At 32.8% G+C, this 21,625-nt stretch overlaps 2 protein-coding genes across 2 annotated transcripts; both read right to left on the reverse strand.

Moving 5' to 3' along the window:
- Positions 1–1,997: 1,997 nt before the first annotated feature.
- Positions 1,998–10,201, reverse strand: LOC115968668 (glycoprotein 3-alpha-L-fucosyltransferase A-like). The gene is made up of 7 exons (XM_031088126.1): positions 9,488–10,201; positions 7,981–8,141; positions 6,654–6,895; positions 4,122–4,226; positions 3,307–3,463; positions 2,899–3,126; positions 1,998–2,545 (listed from the first exon to the last, which is right to left on the reverse strand). The coding sequence occupies exons 1-7, from the start codon at positions 9,869–9,871 to the stop codon at positions 2,290–2,292; spliced, it is 1,533 nt and encodes a 510-aa protein (XP_030943986.1). The 5' UTR covers positions 9,872–10,201; the 3' UTR covers positions 1,998–2,289.
- Positions 10,202–13,385: 3,184 nt separating this feature from the next.
- LOC115967252 (cold-regulated protein 27-like) lies at positions 13,386–20,394 on the reverse strand. Its single transcript, XM_031086314.1, has 5 exons — positions 20,044–20,394; positions 17,028–17,210; positions 16,626–16,920; positions 14,195–14,304; positions 13,386–14,063 (listed from the first exon to the last, which is right to left on the reverse strand). Exons 1-5 carry the CDS (start codon positions 20,197–20,199, stop codon positions 13,905–13,907), a joined length of 903 nt encoding a protein of 300 aa, XP_030942174.1. The 5' UTR covers positions 20,200–20,394; the 3' UTR covers positions 13,386–13,904.
- Positions 20,395–21,625: the final 1,231 nt, after the last annotated feature.

A 21,625-nucleotide genomic window follows, 5' to 3' on the forward strand; every position in this document is an offset into this window, starting at 1 on the left:
GCCTGATTCAGCGTGACTCGGCCCGAGTCAGCGCGCATTGGCGCGAGTCGTGGAAAAAAAAAAAAAAAAAAAAAAAAAAAAAAAAAAAAAAAAAAAAAAAAAAAAAAAAAAAAAACGCAGCACTGGCGCGCAAGCAACGGCATCCCTCACGCGTCACCGCGTCAGGCCATGTCGAACGCGAGTGCGGCATGTGTTTTGCCGCGCCCGTGCATCCCAGATTATTATTTCTAGCTAGTCTACGATTTCCTAAGACTTTACAAGTTACCAAGAGCCTACTTATTTTGAAGAAATTAACCCATGGTCAAGATTGTCAAAATCAGGATCCTAGGTAGGATTGCAGGAGGTAGATAGAATCGTAGATCATAGAATCGGATCGTGAATCGTAAGATCTTATCTATTTTCAGATTTAAAGCAAAAAACACATTGATAATAACTTTGTATATTAAATAATCACGTAAATTATGAATTCTTCCATAAAAACAAATAAAGATTTTGATCATATGATGTAATTTGCATATCTTACATTAAGTTTTGATATAATGTATTTAAAAAGTTCAGTAAATGTTTAATTAGAAACCTACCAAAATATTAGCATACTTTTTCCTTCGACAGCAGCTCTTGAACTCTCATCATAACCTAACATTGATAACCAAATGATACAATAGTGATCACACATTCACAATATACACATGTAATTTTTTTTTTTTTTTTTTTAAATCTATAAAAGAAGACTTTAGAATTGTTACTTCATTATCTTCATCAAAATCTGTACCATCATCTTTTGGTCGACACCCTTTGCTAACCACTCATCATCCGGAGACAAGTTCTTCAAACCAATTTCTTCTTTTGCACTTGATGAATTAGGTATTTTCTCTTTTATCTTCAAGTTTTACATAAATACCAACTTATCCCTTTTTTTTTTTTTGTTTAAACAATTTTCTCCTTTTTAGGTGTACTTAAAGTTGTACCAATTTTAATAGAAAATTCTCAATTGGAGGATAATATACCAAAATCATTTGGTCTTACTATTTCAAATGTACTCCAATTACTTTCACAACCTGAAGAGCTATATGTTAAGCTTATTATTCTTATAGAAAAAAAAATTTAATTCAAGAAAGTCATCTCCATATGAGTACCACCACTTAGTTTATACATTTATTAAGTATAATGTCTTAGTTTTGAGATTACAAATTACAACTTATAAAGATGAACTTAAAAAAAATAATAAATAAATAAATACTAATTTTTACGTTTTGGTAAGATCGGTAAGATCTCATACGATCCTATACGATCTTACACAATCCTACAATTTTTACGATTCTTATGTGATTCTAAACACTTTGGTAAAATGGGATCATAGAATCGTGCAATCCTACGTCCAGATCGCGATTTTAACAACCATACCCATGGTTGGCACCTTAAATCCTTTATCATGTTGCACACATGGCAGCAAATATATATAGCTAGACATATAATCCATTATCATCTTTTTTTACTTGGAGGAGCTTATTCGATGTGCACCTAAGTAAGAATAACATCATGAGCACTTACAGCTATTAAACCTACAGGGATGCTCGCATTAAAACACCAAAAAAACAAATGGGCCTAATGACCTGAGAATATAGTTTTAAACACTGTTAGATCTAACAAAATCAACAGTTTAAAAATGTGTAAAACTTGAGAAGTTACACCTAGGTAACTTGAACCTCCATCTTCATGGGAGTGCCCGAATTTCTTTGTGTATTATTTGCTGCTGGACATGAGAGCAAGATGTCAGAGGTTCAGTAGTTTGAAGTTTAATTGGGTTTCAATCCTCGGGCAAAAGATGTGAGCTTTGATAACTCAAGTCTCTGTTGTGAAATTTCAGATAAACTCCCTTGGGAGTTCAATCAAATTCCAGATTGCAAGTACAATTGCTCAACCAAAGGAATGGTGAAGATAACTAAATCCATATGCGTTATGCTTAAAATCAAGCTTAAGTTGTCACAAATAATTTCTGAACGCACCAATGAGTATGAATATGAAAATCAGAAAAAAAAAAATTTAATGTGGGAAAGATCCACCTGCATCATTGTATCAATGGCTCAGTATGCCATAAATATGCTAACCATTTTCCTCCCTAGAATCTAGCAATTCATTAACTTAGTATCAAAGCATGTACAAAGATGATGAAGCGTCAGAGGAAAACAATATACTCCAATGAAAGCACCTTGACCCTCTGCAAATATTTCAGCAGAAATGCGGAAATCAGGAAATCCATGTTAAAAGTCTGAGAGTGCAAATTTCAACCTAAACAAATATGACTTCAAACTTTGCACAAGGATTGCTTTCCACATGGCTTTGAAGATCAGCATCCCCCTTGAATCTGAAAGTATACAAAGCTTGCCTTTGTGTTATACCGACCGGATATATTCTATAAACTTTAAGTTCATTCCCTCCTCTGATGCTTTCAGGTCTTTCTTGCTTCCAAATTGGTACATGTTTCGAAAAGTTGAACTTTGAGAGCACTGCAGACTCCAAGGCCTGCAGAGTAATATTCCCAGACCTGCCCATCAAAGTCCAAAATAAGATTTTCACCACATCAGAAACAGAAAGAAAGACTTCAGGAAATCTGGTTGTTGCATGGAGATGGATTATCATATCTAACAATGTTGTTCCATATCTAAAAATTCAATCCATTACCACATTGCATGGAGCAGAAAGAGCAAAAACTAAAAGAGTCATACAACAAAGATTCCTCCTCTATCAGTTCAAACAAATGTGAGCACTATGACTACAATCCAAGCAGTTAAGTTTCTGATGGAAAAAAATGCCAATTCTAGCAAAAATTGGTTTATACTACATAACGAAGAAAAAAGAAAGATGGGGAACATCAGTTATGAAAAGTAATGAGCCTACCTTAAGAAAATGGACTTCAACTCAAATGCCCCTCTTTCTCTTACATAAACATGATGCACGGTTTCTAAGCCGCTGGTGCACTGGCAGGGACGTTTCTTGAACCCTGGGCTCTTTTCTTCTTTCTCTCGAATCATTGTTGCCAGGTGAATGCACAGGCGGCATGATGAATGTACTGCTGCCATATCCACAAGCGCTTTGAAAGAATCAGATGGGCCCTCATACTTCCACCTAATCAATGGAGATCTTATTGTTAACAAAATTCTTTGATAGGAAGTAATCAATTTCTGGCACATACTCAATGGAAAAGAATCCAAAAGTAACCATAATTTAGTTTTACACTTATGGTTTAACCATCATTTTTTGCCCATTAGTGAATCATCATTTTCACCATGTAAAATTAAATTTTACCTTAATGATTGATTGTATGCATCAGGATTTTCAGCTAGGTATTTCATCTTCTTGGCAATTGGCTCAATATCTCCTATCTCCCTGATATGTAAAATTGAACCAGGAGAAGGGGCAAAATCTTGAATATTTGGAGCACCAACTACCACAGGGACAGAACCTACGGATGATTAAAACCATTTTCCAATTTCAGCATCATGAAAATTTCCATATTCTTCAGGTAGTATATGGATTTTCATTAAGCATCTGCAACCAAATTTTTACATACATACATACATGTGTGTGCATGCATGCGCGCGCGCACGCACAAATTATTTACAGATTTTGTGAATTCTAAGTACTGAAAATTCTTCTATAACTGTTGAAGGCCAGATAATTGCAAATTCAGTTGAAAGCACTTTTTTGTTTTCTTTTCCTTTCAAATATAGCAAGGATCCATTCCAAAAATCCAAAAATTTTCCCTAAATATAACATGATTTCTCAACCTTTTGAAAAAAAAATCCTGATTTATCTGCGATTTTTCACGACTAAAGAACTCCTAGATATAACTTGGCTACTATGATTATCAGAATGACAGAAAAGTTGAAGAATGGAATTGAACTCCAACCCAATCACAAGCAGGAGCAAACCATCAATAGGAAAAAGAAAACGAGGGGGGGGGGGGGGGGAAGAAATGACTTAAGTGTCTATCAAACTCATTAAAATATAGTGATGGCAACAAGGCAATGTGGGATATACAGCTCTATAATTAATAGGATTTAGGAAGGATATATATATATATATATATAGAGAGAGAGAGAGAGGTGTAGATTTTATACCAGCAACAAGAGACTGGAAGAATTTCTCAGTCACATAATCCTCCTCATTGGAATTCTCAAAAGCCAAACTAAATTTATAGTGCTTCAGAGCTTGTACTTTGTCCACTGGAGGAAAAAAAAAAATAGAACCAAGATTATTGTACACAATTTTTAGCTAGAAGAAGATATTAGTTTTTCTCAAATAATCAGAAACCTTCCATAAAATTCAACATAAGAACATCACAAAGGATGAGTTACATTCAAGTTAAACCTGATGTAAATTTGCTGATGTTTACACCACTTAATAACTTTGCATAGGATGAGTAGTTTGACAAATTCACCTTTAGATTACATTGTCTCCACCCATGATCCAAAGATTTACAACTATGTCATTTATAAAATGTTTTAATTCATGTTTTTTGTATTTCAAAATTATGTATAGAGCATGAGTTTATGGATCATATAGTAACTAACATCTAATTGAAATGAAAATTGGTGTGCATGTTAAGAGTAAATAGAAAATATAATCTAACATTAGGATTTTCAAAATATTAGTTCAATGAAAAATTAATAAGTGGTGTAACATCAACAAAGAGTTACATCAGTAGCTAGAACCTAATCCACAATTGAAATATCAGACCAAATAATTTTGTTGTTGCAATTCCTAAAAACACATTGATCAGTGCCCATTCGGTAATGCATTTTCAAACCACACTTTTTCAAAGTACAGCTTTTTAAAACTTCACTTTTGTTCTAGGTATAGCTTTTTCAAACAACCCCATTTCAAAAAACTGAAAAATAAGTTGCACCAAATGGGCATTGCCCTTTTGCACACATGCATATTTCACATTGAGAACCATATATGTACAGTTCAATAAGTATGTAGAGAATCACTTTCTAGATCTAAACAGTGAGACCTGAAGAGATTATCTGTACAGAATAGTGCTAACCTAAATAGACCATAAATCGTTTATAAAAAAAATTAAATAAATAAAAAATAAAACAAGCATTTCCAGTCGTCCTTCCCAAGCTTGCTTGGGATATTAAGAAAGCTAGGGCCGGCTCAATACATTTTGAGGCCTAAGGCAACCATTTTAAATGAGCCTTTTTATATTTAAATATCACTTAGATAGTATAGTGTTAATGTTCTACATTATAAATTTGTTTGTTTCAAATCTATTATTTTCAATTTTTAATAAGACTAATTTCAGTTGGATTTTTATTAATCCATAATTTTTTAGCCTTCTTAGAAATGGAGGAAAAAATGTACAATTTACATGTTTTTTTAAATAATAATAAATAAAAAATCACTTATTCCCTACCCATTTTGGGCCTTTCACTATTAGGGGGCCATAGGCATAGGTCTGCAAGAAGATAACTTTTTAAGTGATTGTTAATAATCATCTAGTGTGTTCCATACTGCAGAAAGATAATAGTCTAAGGAGGCAAACCCAACCCATCAATGATGCAGGGAACTAAGATTTTATGTTTTACCAAGATTTTGCAATTAATTTTGTTTTTGAATTTGGTTATTAATGTTAACGGTTTTTATGGATTTGATTAAATGTCTTCCATATTAGTATAATCCCTAAAACCTATTTATCTAGCACTCCTGTAATGGTGAAAGAGAGATGAATTTGAATAAGATTAATTATTATGAGTTGAGAATGTCTCCTCTTTTGTTCTCTCTGTTTGGTGGCGATACCAGACTTCCCTAGGTGGTGATACCTAGGGTTTGCAGACAGATTCTAGGTGGTAAAGCCTAGGGTTTGTTCTGTTGTTACTTTCGTATTTCTTATTTTCTACTGTGTTCTGCATCAATCAACCTGCCCAAACCCCCACAACTTTCCATGTCCAAGGTCAAGTTTTCAACTACAGCTCTACTTCAGATCCTTTCAAGTTGTAACAACTTACACTTTAATGATTAAACTTTACAACTATGAAAAATCATAGTTAACAGTTCATGGTTAGTTGATATAAACATTTAACTACAATGAATGCATTTAAGTTCTCAATACAACTTCAGCACTGCACAACCCAAACTCTTTGCAAAAAATTCTTAATGTGATGCTCCTAACATATACATGTTGCATTTTCTACTTCTTAACAGTCCAGATATCTCTATATATAATAAACTATACAGAAGATCCACCAAGTTTATGGAACAACTGCAACTTTAAAGACCTGTAGAAACCTAGAGATATGTTCAACCCAGAATCAAAATTTAGAGATTGCACTGCTTTCAAAATCAAGTATCATTATGAGCATTGCAGTGCAGTAAGTTGATGAAGCCTCAGGTATATGATTAATACATCAAGAAGAATTTGCATATCATATTGCACAAGTAGAATTATATCTCCAAGGTTAAAGCTATGCAAACAGCTTCAGAACCAAATACTAGGCAAGATCAGAACTACCAGGAAACGTTTATAATGGACTGTATTTGCATCCTAAAAGAGAATGCTCTGAATTTAGGTTTACCGAACAGAGGAAAATAAATTAGTCCAAAGATAATGTCTTAAAATGGTTTTAAAAAAATATTTAAATGAGCACCTCTTCCATCACGGTTTCTATGGCAACCACCATAGGAGTCTATCTTGACGTTTGACTTTTCAAGTCCTTCAAGAGCTTGCAAGCGGAAATTGCGAGCACCACAGTTGGAAATAAAAGCAGCAGCAAGCGCATTCTCAGTCTTTGGCTGCACTGGTGCCATGATATCATACTCAGCCCAGGAAAAATATCCAACAGGAACGTCTGATGATAGACTAGTTGTCATTATAACATTATATCCCCTCCTAATACAACCAAAAAAAGAAAAAAGAAAGAAATTAGTCTTACTAACAATCATTGGCCTGGAAAAAAATTACAACTTAAAGTGATCATCAGAAAACAGCAAGAAATCTGGTTGAGGAAAGTTAATGGTGTTTTATGGTTTGTGTGCTTACCAATAGAATAATATAATAACATGCCACAGAAGGATTGCTCTTAAATGTTTCCAAATAGTTATGCTATTTCTATTGCATTGCAAAATGTTTATGTCTAGAAAAAGATCTATTTAAATAGAAAGAAATAACTGAACATTCAATGGTGTAAAATCTCCTTGAATGCACCAAGATCTTTCTTTTTGAGATCATTGTGTTTGTACCTTGTACAATAAATATCAAAATGGCTTCCTTTAAAAAAAAATGCAGAATAAGATCAAAACAACACATTAAAAAATAAAAATAAAAGAAGTTACAACCATAAACAGAAGTTTTTTTTTTCCCCTTCTAGCTTCTTTAGTCTGCTTTTGATCCTTAGTTACTAATATTGGTGCAGTTCTCATTTAAATCTGTGGATGCGATAGAAGTGAGGCCAAATATCTCTCCAGTCCAATATAAAAAAAGACACTTTCTGATTCACTGTGGCTATTTAAAGTTGAACATGGTACACATGGTGAAGCTATTTAGTATTAAAATTAGGTCGGTGCCTAACTCCTTCCAACCCCATCAGCTAGTCCCTCAAATCATGTGGTTTTGAATTGTTACATTCAAATGGACCCATCATTCTTGATTCCCCAGCTAATACTCATAGTTCAATATCTACACTTCTTTTCCATGCACTTCAAACAGTAACTGATGGCAAAATGCTTGCTACACCTAACTAAAATTCAGCTCCATAACCAATACACAACTTTATTTTATATGATTTTTTCTTCCAAACAACTGACTATAGAAAATTAATAACATAGATGGAAACACTAATCAGATTAGTAACTCCCACAGAAAAAGAAATAGCAAATTCAAACAAACTTGAAATGTATTTGCATTTGTTCTCAAATAGTAGGAATACCTAGTTCTATCAAAATGCAATGAAGCTATATAAGATTGTGCTTACCCACCGTCGAGCCTCATCAAGATTATTCTCTGAATAGTATTGAGCTGATTCCATTGACCGGAGAACACTAGCTGTTCCAGCTTGTTGAGGTGAACCAAATGCAGCATCCGGAGCCCTACTGGGATTAAATCCAAACTGGCATTCAACAGAACAAGACTTCCACTCCTACATAGAAGTGAACCCAAAAAATTTAAGAATATGCATTGAGACATAAGCAAACTACTATATTACTTAAAATGGAAAATGAAATAAGTTACTTTTCAAAGATCCTTATTGAATTCCTGGAAGAAGTTTAACTCAAAATAGACTCCAGAGCTACAAAGATTATCTCATGAACCAACAAAATAAATTGGAAATAGAATTACTCAGAACCTATACGAATTATATTAAAAGCTAATAAAAGGAGAAAGGTCCACTTAAACTACATAAACTTTTTGCTTTTCAAATTATCTTCCTATGGACCACAAAAGAGAAGCTTAAAAGTATCATTTAATGTAGATAGAAAAGAAACAAAATACTCGTAGGCCTATATTACATTTAAAGAATTTGATTGAATTCATCCATAAATCTGTAATCAATTTGATTGATCACATGCTTAACTCTTCACTATCACAATTTGAGTAAACAAGAATTTGATCAAACTAGGGAGTTGCGGAAAGAATTATGAAGGATTCCAATCTTCAAAAATGTTTTTTATGGGCAGAGCTTTCAACTATTGACGCTTGACATTATAACTTAATAATAGAATTATTAGTGATTACAAATAGCTAATTTCTACAAGACATTCCCAGCTGAACAAGGTAAAATGATTTCAGTCCACAACCATACTCCACCAACATGTTTTTTCTATTGGTAAGTTACACACACATCTAGTGGGTCTTGAACCTAGGACCTCACCCTCCATACCATTATTATGGAAGAATTAAGTGTCATTTCAACTAGAGCTTCTAAGCCATACTCTACCAACATTTAACCACCATTTAAATGAAAGCAATTAGAGTTACCATGGTGACTCAAGTTCCATATCTCAAACTTTATGTTCTTATGTTCCTAAGATTATCATCTAGACTAAGATTGCTTCACCTCGTTGAGTCCTTTTGGGTGGACTCATAATGTTGAAGTGATTGCTTTTACCCACTATTCTTTGATCCTTGAAAATGCTCATCCACGCTTCACAATTACAGTTACACAACACTTACATTTCAAATTCCTCCAAATCCACATTCCAAATAAGCAACCAAAATACAATTTTCTGAAACTGATCATACAATTCCATATTTCCATCTCCCAAAGTCATACTACCACTACCCCCATTTTCAAAGTCAAAAACCATAATCCACCAAAACTACCACTATATAACAAAAACAACAACCACCCAATAAAATTACCATCAAAACCAACTAGCTTGACCATAAAAACACAAAAGCTACACACGAAAGAACATGTAATCAAGTTGCATAAAACATTTCCAAAAACAAAACAAAAAAATAATAAATAAAAAAAACTTAAACCTTTTCGGCCCCAGAAACATAGACGGGTTCTTTCTCAAAGTCCCTAGAATAAACCACAGCATCCTCTTTCTCCAACCAGTCCTCGCAGCTCTCAGACTCCGAAATACGATTGTTTACACCCCACGAGTCCAACAAATCTTCCTGAGGCGGCGAGCGATGGAACAAGTCAGCCCAAGAATCAACTAAAGCTGCGTTCTTGGCCATGTCAAGACGACCCAGAAAGGCGATCTCTGCTATGACCACAAGAGCCACCACCAAAGGCATCAAATTTGACCATTTCTTCTTTGCCACCGATGAAACCCCATCAGTAATCGGTAAGCTTTCTTGGGTCGTCGTCGTCGTCGATGATCCTCTTAAGCCTCTTAGATTTGAAAGAACACCCATCAATCAATATCCCCTGTATTTTGTTTGGATCAGATTTTCCTTTTTCTCTTTGCCGAGAAAGTGGGAGAGAAAAAGAGAGTTTTTTTTTTTTTTTTGTGGGGGTTAACTAAATTTGCTTATGGCTCTAATTCAGACAAAATAGTAAGACTTGAAAACAAGGGTACGAGAAAAGAGAAGGGTTTTGAGTTATGGTTTAGTTTGTGTGTTGGGTTTGGAGCATTTTTTATATCTGACAAACAACAACATGATAAATCTTTGTGCGTTGTTTCTTCAAAGAGAAAAAATGTGTGCGTGTTTTTATTTATTAATATTTCAGTATAAAGCAAAGTCTTGAGGATCAACCAAACATAGATACTTTCTTTCTTCACAATTCAAAAGTCCACGTTGAAATACTATTACGGTGTATTTGAATATTCAATACGAATAAAGGAGGGTTTGCGCATTATGAACCACCCACAAAGTCCAATTGAGAAAAGACTGGACCTAAAGGAAAGAACGAAAATTCGAGATCAGAAAACTTTCCGACATTTTTATTATTCTGTTTCTTTTTTCTTTTTTACTTTTTTTTTTTTTGGGTATAAGAAAGAAGCTTAAAATCAATATATTCCTAGAAAATTGAAATGGATTTTGAATCTTTTGATCATGTTTTTGTATGCTTTAAACAGAGTCAAGTTCGATTTTTTCAATTGTGACAATGAGGCCAATTATATGTAATAATGGCAGGCATTAGTTACAACACTAAATAAAAAGAAGGGACCACCACGTACCCTTGGTGCGGTAGTCACTTTACAAGTATAAATATTTATAGGGTGTGAGAGTAAGGGTCGGAATCTAAGTCTCCAGAAGGGAACGTCACACACGTATACACTTAGATTAGATTATAGTAGAAATTCTATCTTGTATAAAAAATAAATAAAAAATAAAAAGGAGATTGGTATTTACTCTCCGTATGTTTCGGCAATAGTATTTTCTAAAAAAAAAGTCAATTTTTATAAAACTGTTACTTTTTCCTATATTTGGTAGCACTCTTAAATGAGTTGAAAAATAAAATTTTAACTTTTAATACCAGGTTTATAATACATTACATAATCAAAATACAACTACAAAAGGGTCTAACCTTTGTAATTGTAGACTAGGGTTATAAATAGCAAACACTAAATACACACAACCAATGTGAGACAAACATCTCTATTCTTTCTTCTTCTTCTTCTTTTTTTGAGTAAATAATATTTATTAGAACACACTAAAATAATAATAGTGTTTTAAACCGGGTTTATAATGCATTACATAACCAAAATACAACTACAAAATGACCTAACCTTTGTAGTTATAAACTAGGCCTTTGACTCTTCTTTTTTTCTTTTTCTTTTTTTAGGAAGTTTTTTTATACTACCAAATATCCAAAAACACGAAAAATTACATTTACACAAAGTTTTTCATTAAAACAAATATAACGGGATAATAAGGCGATTTAATAATTACAAAATTATATTTCCAAAGTTAACTTATCTTTTGATGACAAAAACCTATATCTCATTCTTGATTACTAGTATTATTTAAGGTGACTAGTGGTAGGGGTGAAGATTGCATCGGGGTATAAAGTACACTTTCAAGTCATGTTTATCAACTAACAATTAGGAATTCAAATGCTTATCAACTAAAAGTTGTCATGTTTATCAACTAACAAAAATTAAGCTATAAAAAAGATTTTGGAATTCAAATGCCTCAAAAATAAAAAGTTTTGAGAAAATTACACCTCGTCCCAAAAGATATAGCATCGCGCTGTATTTAAACCTCTTTTTTTAAAGCATATATTGTGATGTGATGTGAGATATTACTCTCCCAATCATAGGATTGGCTTTCTCTAAATATAGAACTATCAATATTAACAAAGATTGGAAATTATAAGATGAACCACATATCATGGAATTTCTACCATATTTGCAAGCAATGAATCTAGAATCAGCTTTAGGAAACTTTTGAAAAGTGAGAATAATACCAAGGTGAGGTCACATTTGATTGGTTTGATAAGATGGCTGGACCATAATTGAAATCTTTCCATCTTCTTGAGAAAACTCATCTCACCTTTTCTTGCAAAGAGTTCACATTTCCTTACTACTCACAAAGACACCTAATCTCTCTACATGCTAATCACAGATCATACGTATCAAATGTCTCACATCCGATGCAGTTATCGACTGTGATATTACACTACTAAGAGGCTCATCAAGTCTTAACTATGCATATATCTCACTGTTAAGAGTGAATTTCTTGTTATTTAGAAATTGCAGGAAAGCCTGTAGTTGAAAAATCTAATTTCTGGGTCCCCATAGATTCGAGTGGTACAAAGATTCAGGAAAAATTAAAAGGATTGTACGTCTTATAATGGTGATACATTGAGCTTATTGATTGGTTAGTGCTTTGTAAAGTGTGGATTTCTCAATAATTTATATATCTAAATAACAAATGTAGAAACTGATACAGTATACACTACGCCCACTGCAAATTCTCGTATCAACCATATAGTCACAAATACAAAATATGCGTCCGTATATGTAAAACTTAAACTTTTTTTTTTCTTTTTTCTTTTTTGGCTAGAAACTCAAATTTCAATCTAGTGACATCCTCAAATTTCAATCTAGTGACATCCCCCCTTGTGGGATTTAATTCCGAGTTGAATTCCCTTATTTACACTTAGGGTCTATTTGGATTGAGCTTATTTTTGTTGAAACTGAAAATTGAAATTGAAAACACTGTAACAAAATAATTTTTAAATGTGTGAATAGTACTGTAGGACCAATTTTTAATAAAAAAGTTGCTGAAATGTGTAATTTATGGACTGTTCACCTTGGAAAAAGTCAACAAATGCGGGGCTTAAAAAAAAAAAGTGAAAACGCGGATTTCAGCAAAACGTGAACGTGGGACGTTGAATCCAAACAGGTACTTAGTGTGTGTTTAGATACCAATGAAAAATTAAAATTATTTTACTATTCAGCTTATTTTTGCTACTATTTATAAGTTTCATTGTACTTTTGGTACTATTCATGACCCCGCTATACTATTTCAACTAACTTTTACCTTTACCTACAATACTTTCAGTTTCAACAAAATAAGCGATATCCAAACAAACCCTTAACAAAAAAATTAAAAATCAATTAGGCGTGCGTTTGGCTCAAACTTAAAAAGCCAACTTATTTTATTATTCAGCTTATTTTTTATACTATTCATGAGCTCACTGCACTTTTTGATACTATTCATGAGTCTCCCAATGTACTATTTCAGCAAAAAGTTTTCAATTTCAGCAATATAAACGAATCCCAAATAGACCCCTAGGTGTGCCAAATTACATAACACTTCATTATGTTTTATACCTGAATGAAATGTTCAAAAGTTACCAAAAATATCAGTGAGTCTCATCAGGTTGCTGAATCTTATTTTCTGGAGATACATTAATTCAAAATTGATCTATAATATGCAAAACAATGAATCAAAGTATGAAACTAACATATGAAAGTTCAAGAACCCTTGCAGAAGTGTGATATCACTGGAAGCAAAAATATTATACAATACGTGGAACACAACGACATGAATGACAATCAGCTAGATGCATCCACACGCTAACCCGTATATGTCAATTACATTACCTACTTTATCTGTCTAACAGGAGTTCAAGCTTCACTTTGAAAGCAAAATTGAGGAAAATTATACGAAAAGAAAAGAGAATCTTATCTTGAATAGCTAATCAACATGGCAGTCATCATCAACTTCATGAACTCCATAGATCCTAACGAAGATAGATACTAGATACAAGCAAGCTTCATAGCCAATATGAATTTTTTCTTCCTTCGGAATTTTACAAAAATCTCCTATCAGCATTACCACCACATGAACCCCAGCACCTCTATAAGAAATAGTCACCATTTACATCTTTGAAGTTTGTTGATCAACTAGTTTCTGCAATTCTTAATTTGCTTTTCTTTTGGTGTATCACTGTCAATAGCTATCTATCAAACTTCAGATTCCAAGTCACAACTCAGCTCCCTTTCAAACAATAATGCAGATCAGATTTGGGGCAGACAAAGCTCTCAGGGTGCTCTGACAGCAGTTCATAGGTTCCTTCTTGTTCCCTCTCTGATGAAGCATTACTGACTGTTGCAACATCTGTCATACGAAACTTTCCAAGAGGCACAACCTGAAAGAGCACATAAAGGAGAGGACAAAAGTCAAGACTCCAAATAATAACAAGTCTGCAACAAACACATGATCTTAAAGATAGATGTGATAAGCCAAATAGCAGGAACATTTTTTTTTTTATATCATTACTTGATCATTGTTTGTAGCATCAACTGAAGCTGTCTTCAACCTTTTCACCATAGACGCATGGCTTGACATCTCTCCTTGGTCTTCATCCTCAAAGTTCTGATCTGAAACCTCTGCAGACAAACCAAAATGCATAAGAACAAATATAAAAGAAATATCACAAATGACTATAAGAATTAACATAATACACCAAACAACTTGCAAGAAAGGGATTTCTACAGCAATCACCAATGCTTGAGTTCTCAATTTAGTCAATTATCTGGATGTGCAAATTAATAAGTGATATTTCTGGACCATCTTAACTGAATCATTTTCAGTCACCTTAAAGACATCATAAGAAATTATTACTTAATGATTCAAGACCTGTGGTTTCATCTTAAAATTGCATTGCTGTTACGCATAACCATAGACTTCAGAAATTACTATTTGTATTTTCTTTTTTCTATTTTATGACACTAAATTTACATGTTTTCGGCAATTATGAATTAACATTTTTTGTGCCCAAGGAAGGATTTGATAGTGCCACATTATGGTTTGCCTAGCCTTTGCCAAAGCAAATGTATATAATATTTATAAAAGCTGTTAGCATATTGTCATTGTACTGTCACCGAGAGACTAGGGTTAACCTGACTCATATATATACCTTACTTAGGGCTCATTGTGAATACAAATTCATCATGATAAAGACGTTACTGTCTAGGCTTTCTGCGATGGACATATAGACTACGTGAACTCCTGCATTTTTTGTGTTATCATTTTCTCTTGCTTCACTCTTTCTCAATCTACAATAAACATCACTCTCACTTGTTCTTTAGATTTCAAGAAAAACATTAGGAAAAAAGTAAGACTGAAGATGCCCAAACGAACTGGATATTTTTTTCAACTGTTGCAGGCTTAACCCATCTACACTGTAACATAATGATGTGTAACCAGAGTTTCTGCAATCAGAATTTGTAACCAATATATATTTATAGATGATTATTCAAAATAGTAAAGCTGTTCATCTAATATGCACCATAACCACAGAATCATCACATAAATATACATAAAAAACTTTTAAGGATAGATAAACATACAAACATCCACAACTAAACACAGAACACCAAACTTCAAATATGCATAGGAAATTACAAAGCATAGGAAATTTTTTGCAGCACTATGACCTTGACCCCAGAACAATAACACTATGATATCCCTGTGACATCCAAGGATTACTAGCATAAATATAGAAAAATGAATATGTAAGGGAAAAAGAGATAATGGGTACACTAAAAACTATGCTTCACCCTTCCTATTCATTCAATTACAAGAATTGGTAAACAACCCAAGGAAAATAAATTCCTCTTTTTTTTTCCCCCCAAAAAACTCTCAGTGCCACCTTTCTAATTTTAGCGTTCTCATAATATTTTGTGCTAGCTTTGGTCAAGAAAATTTTAGTGCATGAAATTTCACTTCCCAATGCATTCAGCACATGTTAAGAAGCCATCAGACCCCAGTTCATAATTTCATGGTGCAGATATCTGGGAAATTTAAAATAAGTCCAATAGTTCATTGAACTCAATCTATTGACAGAAGTGGGGAAGAACAGATCAACTTGTACTAATATCCATGCTATTTTCCAGTTGGTACTGAAATTGCCTCTCTAAATGTCAAGATAAAAAACTCTTATCAATTACTTATCATAAAAAAATAAAAAATAAAAAATAAAAAATAAAAAGATAAAAACTCTTATCAGGAAAAAAAAATGTCAAGATAAAAACAAATGGAAAAGGGGCACTTTTATTTGAAAAAAATGGTTAAACCAGACTCATCAGCTGCTATTGTTGTCCAAGTTCAGTAGTATCAACTATCAAGTATTGAAAATTACATTTATAGAGCAACCAAGCAACTTGCTAAAAAAAGCTCCAACGTGAGATTTGAGGTGCTTGGGCAAAGAACAAAGCAGATATTCTTAATTTCCAGGTCAATTTTTCTTGAGACCTTAAAATGAGATCTATACTATTAGTATTAGAGCCTCTATAAGTTAAGCCAGTAATGTAATTAAAAAGCTTATTTTATCATAATTCCAACCTGAGAAAAGTGGAGACATTTAATTTTCATGCCACCCATTTTTTTGGGGGGTGTTGAAGTGGTTTTATCAAGTCTGCCTGCAATAAATATACACTCCTCTAACAACCTCTACCATTAGTCAGTATCCTTGGAAATCGAACAATTTTGTTCAGACAACTATTTTTTACCTAGTGAATGACTTGCAGGCGTGTGTGTGTGTGTGCGTGTGTGTGAGAGAGAGAGAGAGAGGCATGTGTATATGCATATAAAAAATGAAATTCGGGATTGAAACTTTAAAGAATATATTGGTAATTATGCCATGGAATAACTATTGTATACAAGCTGAGAAGGGAAAAGCTGGAAAAGCAAAGCTAGTTAAAATTACCTGTAATGTTGCCAACCAAATCCTGATGGCACGGGCGACAAACAGAGTGCTGCTCCAAACCTCTTGAAGATCCACAGGAGGAAGTGAAATTCTCTTTTAAGAGGACTGCTTTATTGCAAACCATACCATGTCCTCGGGCATCAGGAGATCTCACAGTCCGCTGTTTACTTGAAGATGTAAAACGGCGTATCCATGGAGTTCCTAAAACAACATGAGAATCAGCAGTGCTGTCCGAGAAATCGTCATTTCTTTTAAAGTTAATCTTCTGCCAGCAGCCATCTCGAAGAACAAAAAACTGACCATGAATAAAGAAAAAATAAGATTACGACACCAGGGGTCTGCGTAAGACGAGGAAAACAGACATTGGACATATTGAACATATGCAATCATTTAATTTCTAACCTGGTCTGAAGAATTACGAGTTTTTGCTTGAGGTTTTTCAGATGAAGATGCCCTCCACATGTTATCTTGTGAGCGCAAACCACGCAAATGCATGGAACGGTGCAACTCAGTAACAAATGATGCCTCTAAAGAACCAAGATATGAACTGTGCTTCTCATCTGTCCACTCTGTCAAGTGCCCCTTCTACAAAAATACCAATATGATGGCTAAATATTTTTTGACCAACAATGGAAGGGTAGAGCTTTTTCATTAGTTACTGAGCAAAGACGTTAAAAAGAAAAACAAAAATTCATAAACCACAAATGAAATCTTTTAATTTTAAACCCAACATATTGACGAAGATCCTGCTAACATGTTTTTACACTTCTTCTTATCCATTGGCAAGCAATGGAGGAAATTTTCAAGTGCAAATACTATAACCCAGGCTCAAGGACCAGGTGGTAAAACACTTAATTCTGCCCTGAGGAAGATAAGCATCATAGTAGCAAAAACCTATCCTGTAGCAACATATTGATTTCATCCCTCATGAAAAAGCTTACACTGTAAGGTTCAACGTACACTACAGGATGGAAATTCTGCACTATTTATATAAGAAACCTGGGAGCAAAATCCCCTGTTCCTGTCTGGAGTACACTGCTACTTATAGGCTTAATCCCCTATTCCATGGAGGAATTAGTAACAAAGACCCACCATGCGGGGACCATCAGCATATCCGGATTCGATGGGGGCCTGATATCCAATGGCTGTCAGCGAAAGCAGAGTGGTTCTACTTTCTCAAAACAGGACATTCAAATATCTAAGGCATAACATCATAGCCCTTAATTATTCACACGAAAACATAAAACAGCTCTTAATAAGATCAGTTGAATTCATGGCTCAACTAAGTATTCAAATCAAATCAAGTGATTACATATTTGGAATCAATATGAATAAATTTTTTTTTTTAAATACAAAAAACAATCTTTTTAATTTTTCATTCTCTGACTGCATCATGAGCCCTGAATGATATTCACCACCCAAAAATATTTGAACCCTGTTGCCCTTAAAGATTATTTGCATCTACTCTGTACCTTTCTGAAGATTTAATTCTCATTACAACCTATATCATAGGTAATTATCCTTCTTTTGACACAATGTCCACTGTATGTTAAGATTTATATTTAACCTTTTTTAAGGAGCAAAAGTGGGGTTTTCATAGTGCTCTGCCAAGTATTTATAGCCTCCAATCTTGAAAATCAGGAGGATCTTGTGGTCTAAACAAAGCAAGGGGAATACAAATTAAAAACCTTAAATATATTGACAGGTTACAGTATTATCTAAAATATACTTTAGTAATATAGAACCTAAAACATCAATGTTAGCCACCTTGTTATTCATATAATCATATTACCAGCTTGTGCAGAAGGGAAATGAAGGTTGTGATGTTCTCTTTTAGGTTTTATTAACTGTGTTATTTATATAATCAAAGTTAACAACCATATGTTCCTCCACAAAAAAAATAAATAAATAAATAAAAATTTACAACCTTATTATTCATATAATTCTTTTAGCTCCACAATCAGAGACAGACGTACATTAAGGGCAATAGGGTCCATGGCTCCCCCTGCCTCTATCTCGCTCCAATTTAAATTTTCTTATTATACATATAATTACATAAATATTTCATTTTGGTCCCTAGAAATTACATCTGACCCCAATAATCTAATTGGCTCAAAGAGACCACACCCAAAAATAAAAAAATAAAAAACTGGTCCATGACGTGTGCTTTTAACATAAAACTTTTTTTATATATTATTTTCTAAGTTTTTTTTTTTTTTTTTTTGGTGTTTTATGCAATTAAAATCCTTTAGTAAAACAAAATCTTTTCCTAATCACAAAAAAAAGGGGACAAACTGAGAAATAAGAGACTAAGAGCTTCAAGCAAGTTTACTCTTTTATTTCTATTATAAAGGTAGTTCCTTGCTATCAGATATGTGCATGTGTACTTTTTTAATCAATATTTCATGTAAAAATTTTTTTTTTTTTTTTTAAATTAATGGAGATGATGGTAGATCCAAAACACACGTATGGGTTTTATTTAATCATCATTTTTTATTGAATTTTGCCAACAATTCATGGTTGGTATGAAGTATGAACTAGAAAATTAACAACCTACCAACTAGTTTATAGAGTGGTTGCACTTGTGCTTACTCTTCTAAATTCCATCCCAACTATGGAACAAGCTTTTCTTTCTTTTTTTTTTCCTTTTTTTTTTCCCTGAAATATTGTCAAAACTGGGCTTCAAGACAGCAAAGGAAGACTATTTTCTAAATGACTATTTGATTATATACATTGAAATGGAAATTACTGCAAAAATCTTAGTATATAAAAATAAATTATTTTCAGAATTTAAAATAATGTCAAATTTCATGATATTTGATTGATCTACAGTGTATTAATAAATAATTATTTTGTGTTTTTTATATTATTTATATACAATTACCAATTTAGCATTGAAAATATGCTAGTTTTATTTTCCATGTATTAATTTAGTCTTGAACCTTTGTGTGTGTCTCTATACACACACTTATAAATATAAATAATATATAAATAAATATATATATATATATTTAACCATTAGCACCACAATTATAACTAATATTTTTAAGAAGAGAAAAAAATGACAAGGCACAAAGCTATTATGAACACAGAAAATTAGAACATTTTAAAGGGAAATTATAAATTTAAAAAAAAAATAGAAGTGAAATCATTTTATATATTTCTTTTTCTATTTTCTTTTTTTTATAATACTCATTTCACACAAAATTTACTAATAAATTTTTTTAAAAATATATTTTTAAAAAATCCAATGCGCTGCAAAATAAAAAAAAAAAAAATTGTATGATTCAGCAGATAATCTCAAGAAATCAAACAAATAGGTACAGCACTAACACAAAAATCAGAATATAATTTTTTTTTTTAATTAATGAAAAATATCGGGAAATTGTGAACGTGAAAGTTGAAAAAAGGAAATTACCGGCGGTGGAATTTGAGAATGAGGCGAAGAAGGTTGTGTGGAAGCAACGGCGTCGACGGTGATAGCGGAGGAGTCGGAGTTCGTCCGAGTCAACTCGACCCGGCAACCCCGAGTTGCGTCAGGATCCGGAATATTCGGCCGGAGATTCTCTCCCATTCTTTCTTTCTTTTCTTGTACCGAAAAAAATAGTGTCAAAAACAAAATTTTTCTCCAAAAAAAAAATTAAAAATTTAAAATTTAGCGGAGAAATTATCAATTTCAATTTTGCGTTTAGCAGAGAAAACTCAAAGCCCTCTGTCTCTCTCTCTTTGTTTCGGTCTCTCTGATGAAGAAGAGAGAAAATGTGAGAGAGAGAGAGAAAGAGAGGGTGTTGTGTTATATTTTTTTTTTTTAGTTAAGAGTGGGGGCCAGTAAAGGCTCCACATGGCGTCGCTTTTACACGTGTCAGTGCCATCAGCCTAACGCCACGTCAGCCAGGGGGCGATAATATCTTCGGGCCATTGTCAGCCAGATATTTTGTTGGTTTTTTAGTTAGTTTTTTCTAATAAAAGCCTTTTCCTTTTTGTGAGTTTGTGAACTATTGTTGTAATCATATATATATATATATATATATAAAATTGTGAATGGTTCTAAATGTACCTGTATATATGCATATGCACGATGTTACACACTAGTAGGCTAGTTAATAATATATAATATACTAGTATTAAAAATATAAATAATTAATATGATCATGATTAATTAAAATTTTCTCAAAAATCATTGAAATTGCATGATAAAATACCATTGCAATAACAATAAAGATCCTTAGTTATGAGACTTTGAAATCTATTATGAATACTCAATGAAATTAATTAACCACGTATATTTTTTCATAGTATAGTATCTTATTTTAAATCATACAAACTAATTTATCATGTTTCACTGCTTCAATTAGTATTATTTTTAAGTATATCTTTGCTTCTTCTTCTTTTTTCCATTTCTTAGGGGTGTGTTTGGATGAACAAGGGAGAGTCTAGGGAAGGGAATCAAGAGGCTATCTAATGTAACCCTTCCAAAGCCTTCATTGTTAACCCCTCTCACTTCGGACTTAATTTTGAAAATATCTAAATAAGAGGAATGGATATCTATTCCCCTCTTCCTCGCTTAATTTTTACAACATTCAAACAAAGGGAAGAGATAATCATTCTCCTTCCCTCTCATTTCATTTCCTCTACTTCCCCTTCATACCCTCTACTGTCTTATTTCTCCAAACTTCCAAACGCATGGTTAACTCAAATGAAATAATTATTTCTTAGTGATTCATTAAGTACTTTTTTTTTTTTTTTTTTTTGCACATGATTAAATAAATTTAATCAACATTCACTAATCTTTTTATCAATATGAGCCACCCTTATCTATAAACAAATTCATTCATTTTGAATACTACGTTTTAATAACTTTTCACTTACATATCATAACATTTCCATTTTAGGTATACTAATTTTATGAATATTTACTTCTTAATAGCCCAAAATTCAATACCATATTTCATGCTTAGTCATATGGTAGTCTTGTAAAACTTTATCTTTAACTTGATAAG

Source organism: Quercus lobata, chromosome 11 (genome assembly GCF_001633185.2).
Source record: "Quercus lobata isolate SW786 chromosome 11, ValleyOak3.0 Primary Assembly, whole genome shotgun sequence".
Classification (NCBI taxonomy): Eukaryota; Viridiplantae; Streptophyta; class Magnoliopsida; order Fagales; family Fagaceae; genus Quercus; species Quercus lobata.

Excerpts from the sequence above, each read along its gene's own strand:
- LOC115967252 (XM_031086314.1), bottom strand. The coding sequence starts at position 20,199 with ATGGGAGAGAATCTCCGGCCGAATATTCCGGATCCTGACGCAACTCGG. Across the intron at positions 16,921-17,027 it reads CTCGTAATTCTTCAGACCAG|TTTTTTGTTCTTCGAGATGG; the intron begins GTTAGAAATTAA and ends ATTCATGGTCAG. Across the intron at positions 14,064-14,194 it reads ATGCTACAAACAATGATCAA|GTTGTGCCTCTTGGAAAGTT; the intron begins GTAATGATATAA and ends GTGCTCTTTCAG.
- LOC115968668 (XM_031088126.1), bottom strand. The coding sequence starts at position 9,871 with ATGGGTGTTCTTTCAAATCTAAGAGGCTTAAGAGGATCATCGACGACG. Across the intron at positions 4,227-6,653 it reads TAGAAACCGTGATGGAAGAG|TGGACAAAGTACAAGCTCTG; the intron begins GTGCTCATTTAA and ends TTTTTCCTCCAG. Across the intron at positions 3,127-3,306 it reads GCATACAATCAATCATTAAG|GTGGAAGTATGAGGGCCCAT; the intron begins GTAAAATTTAAT and ends TCCATTGATTAG.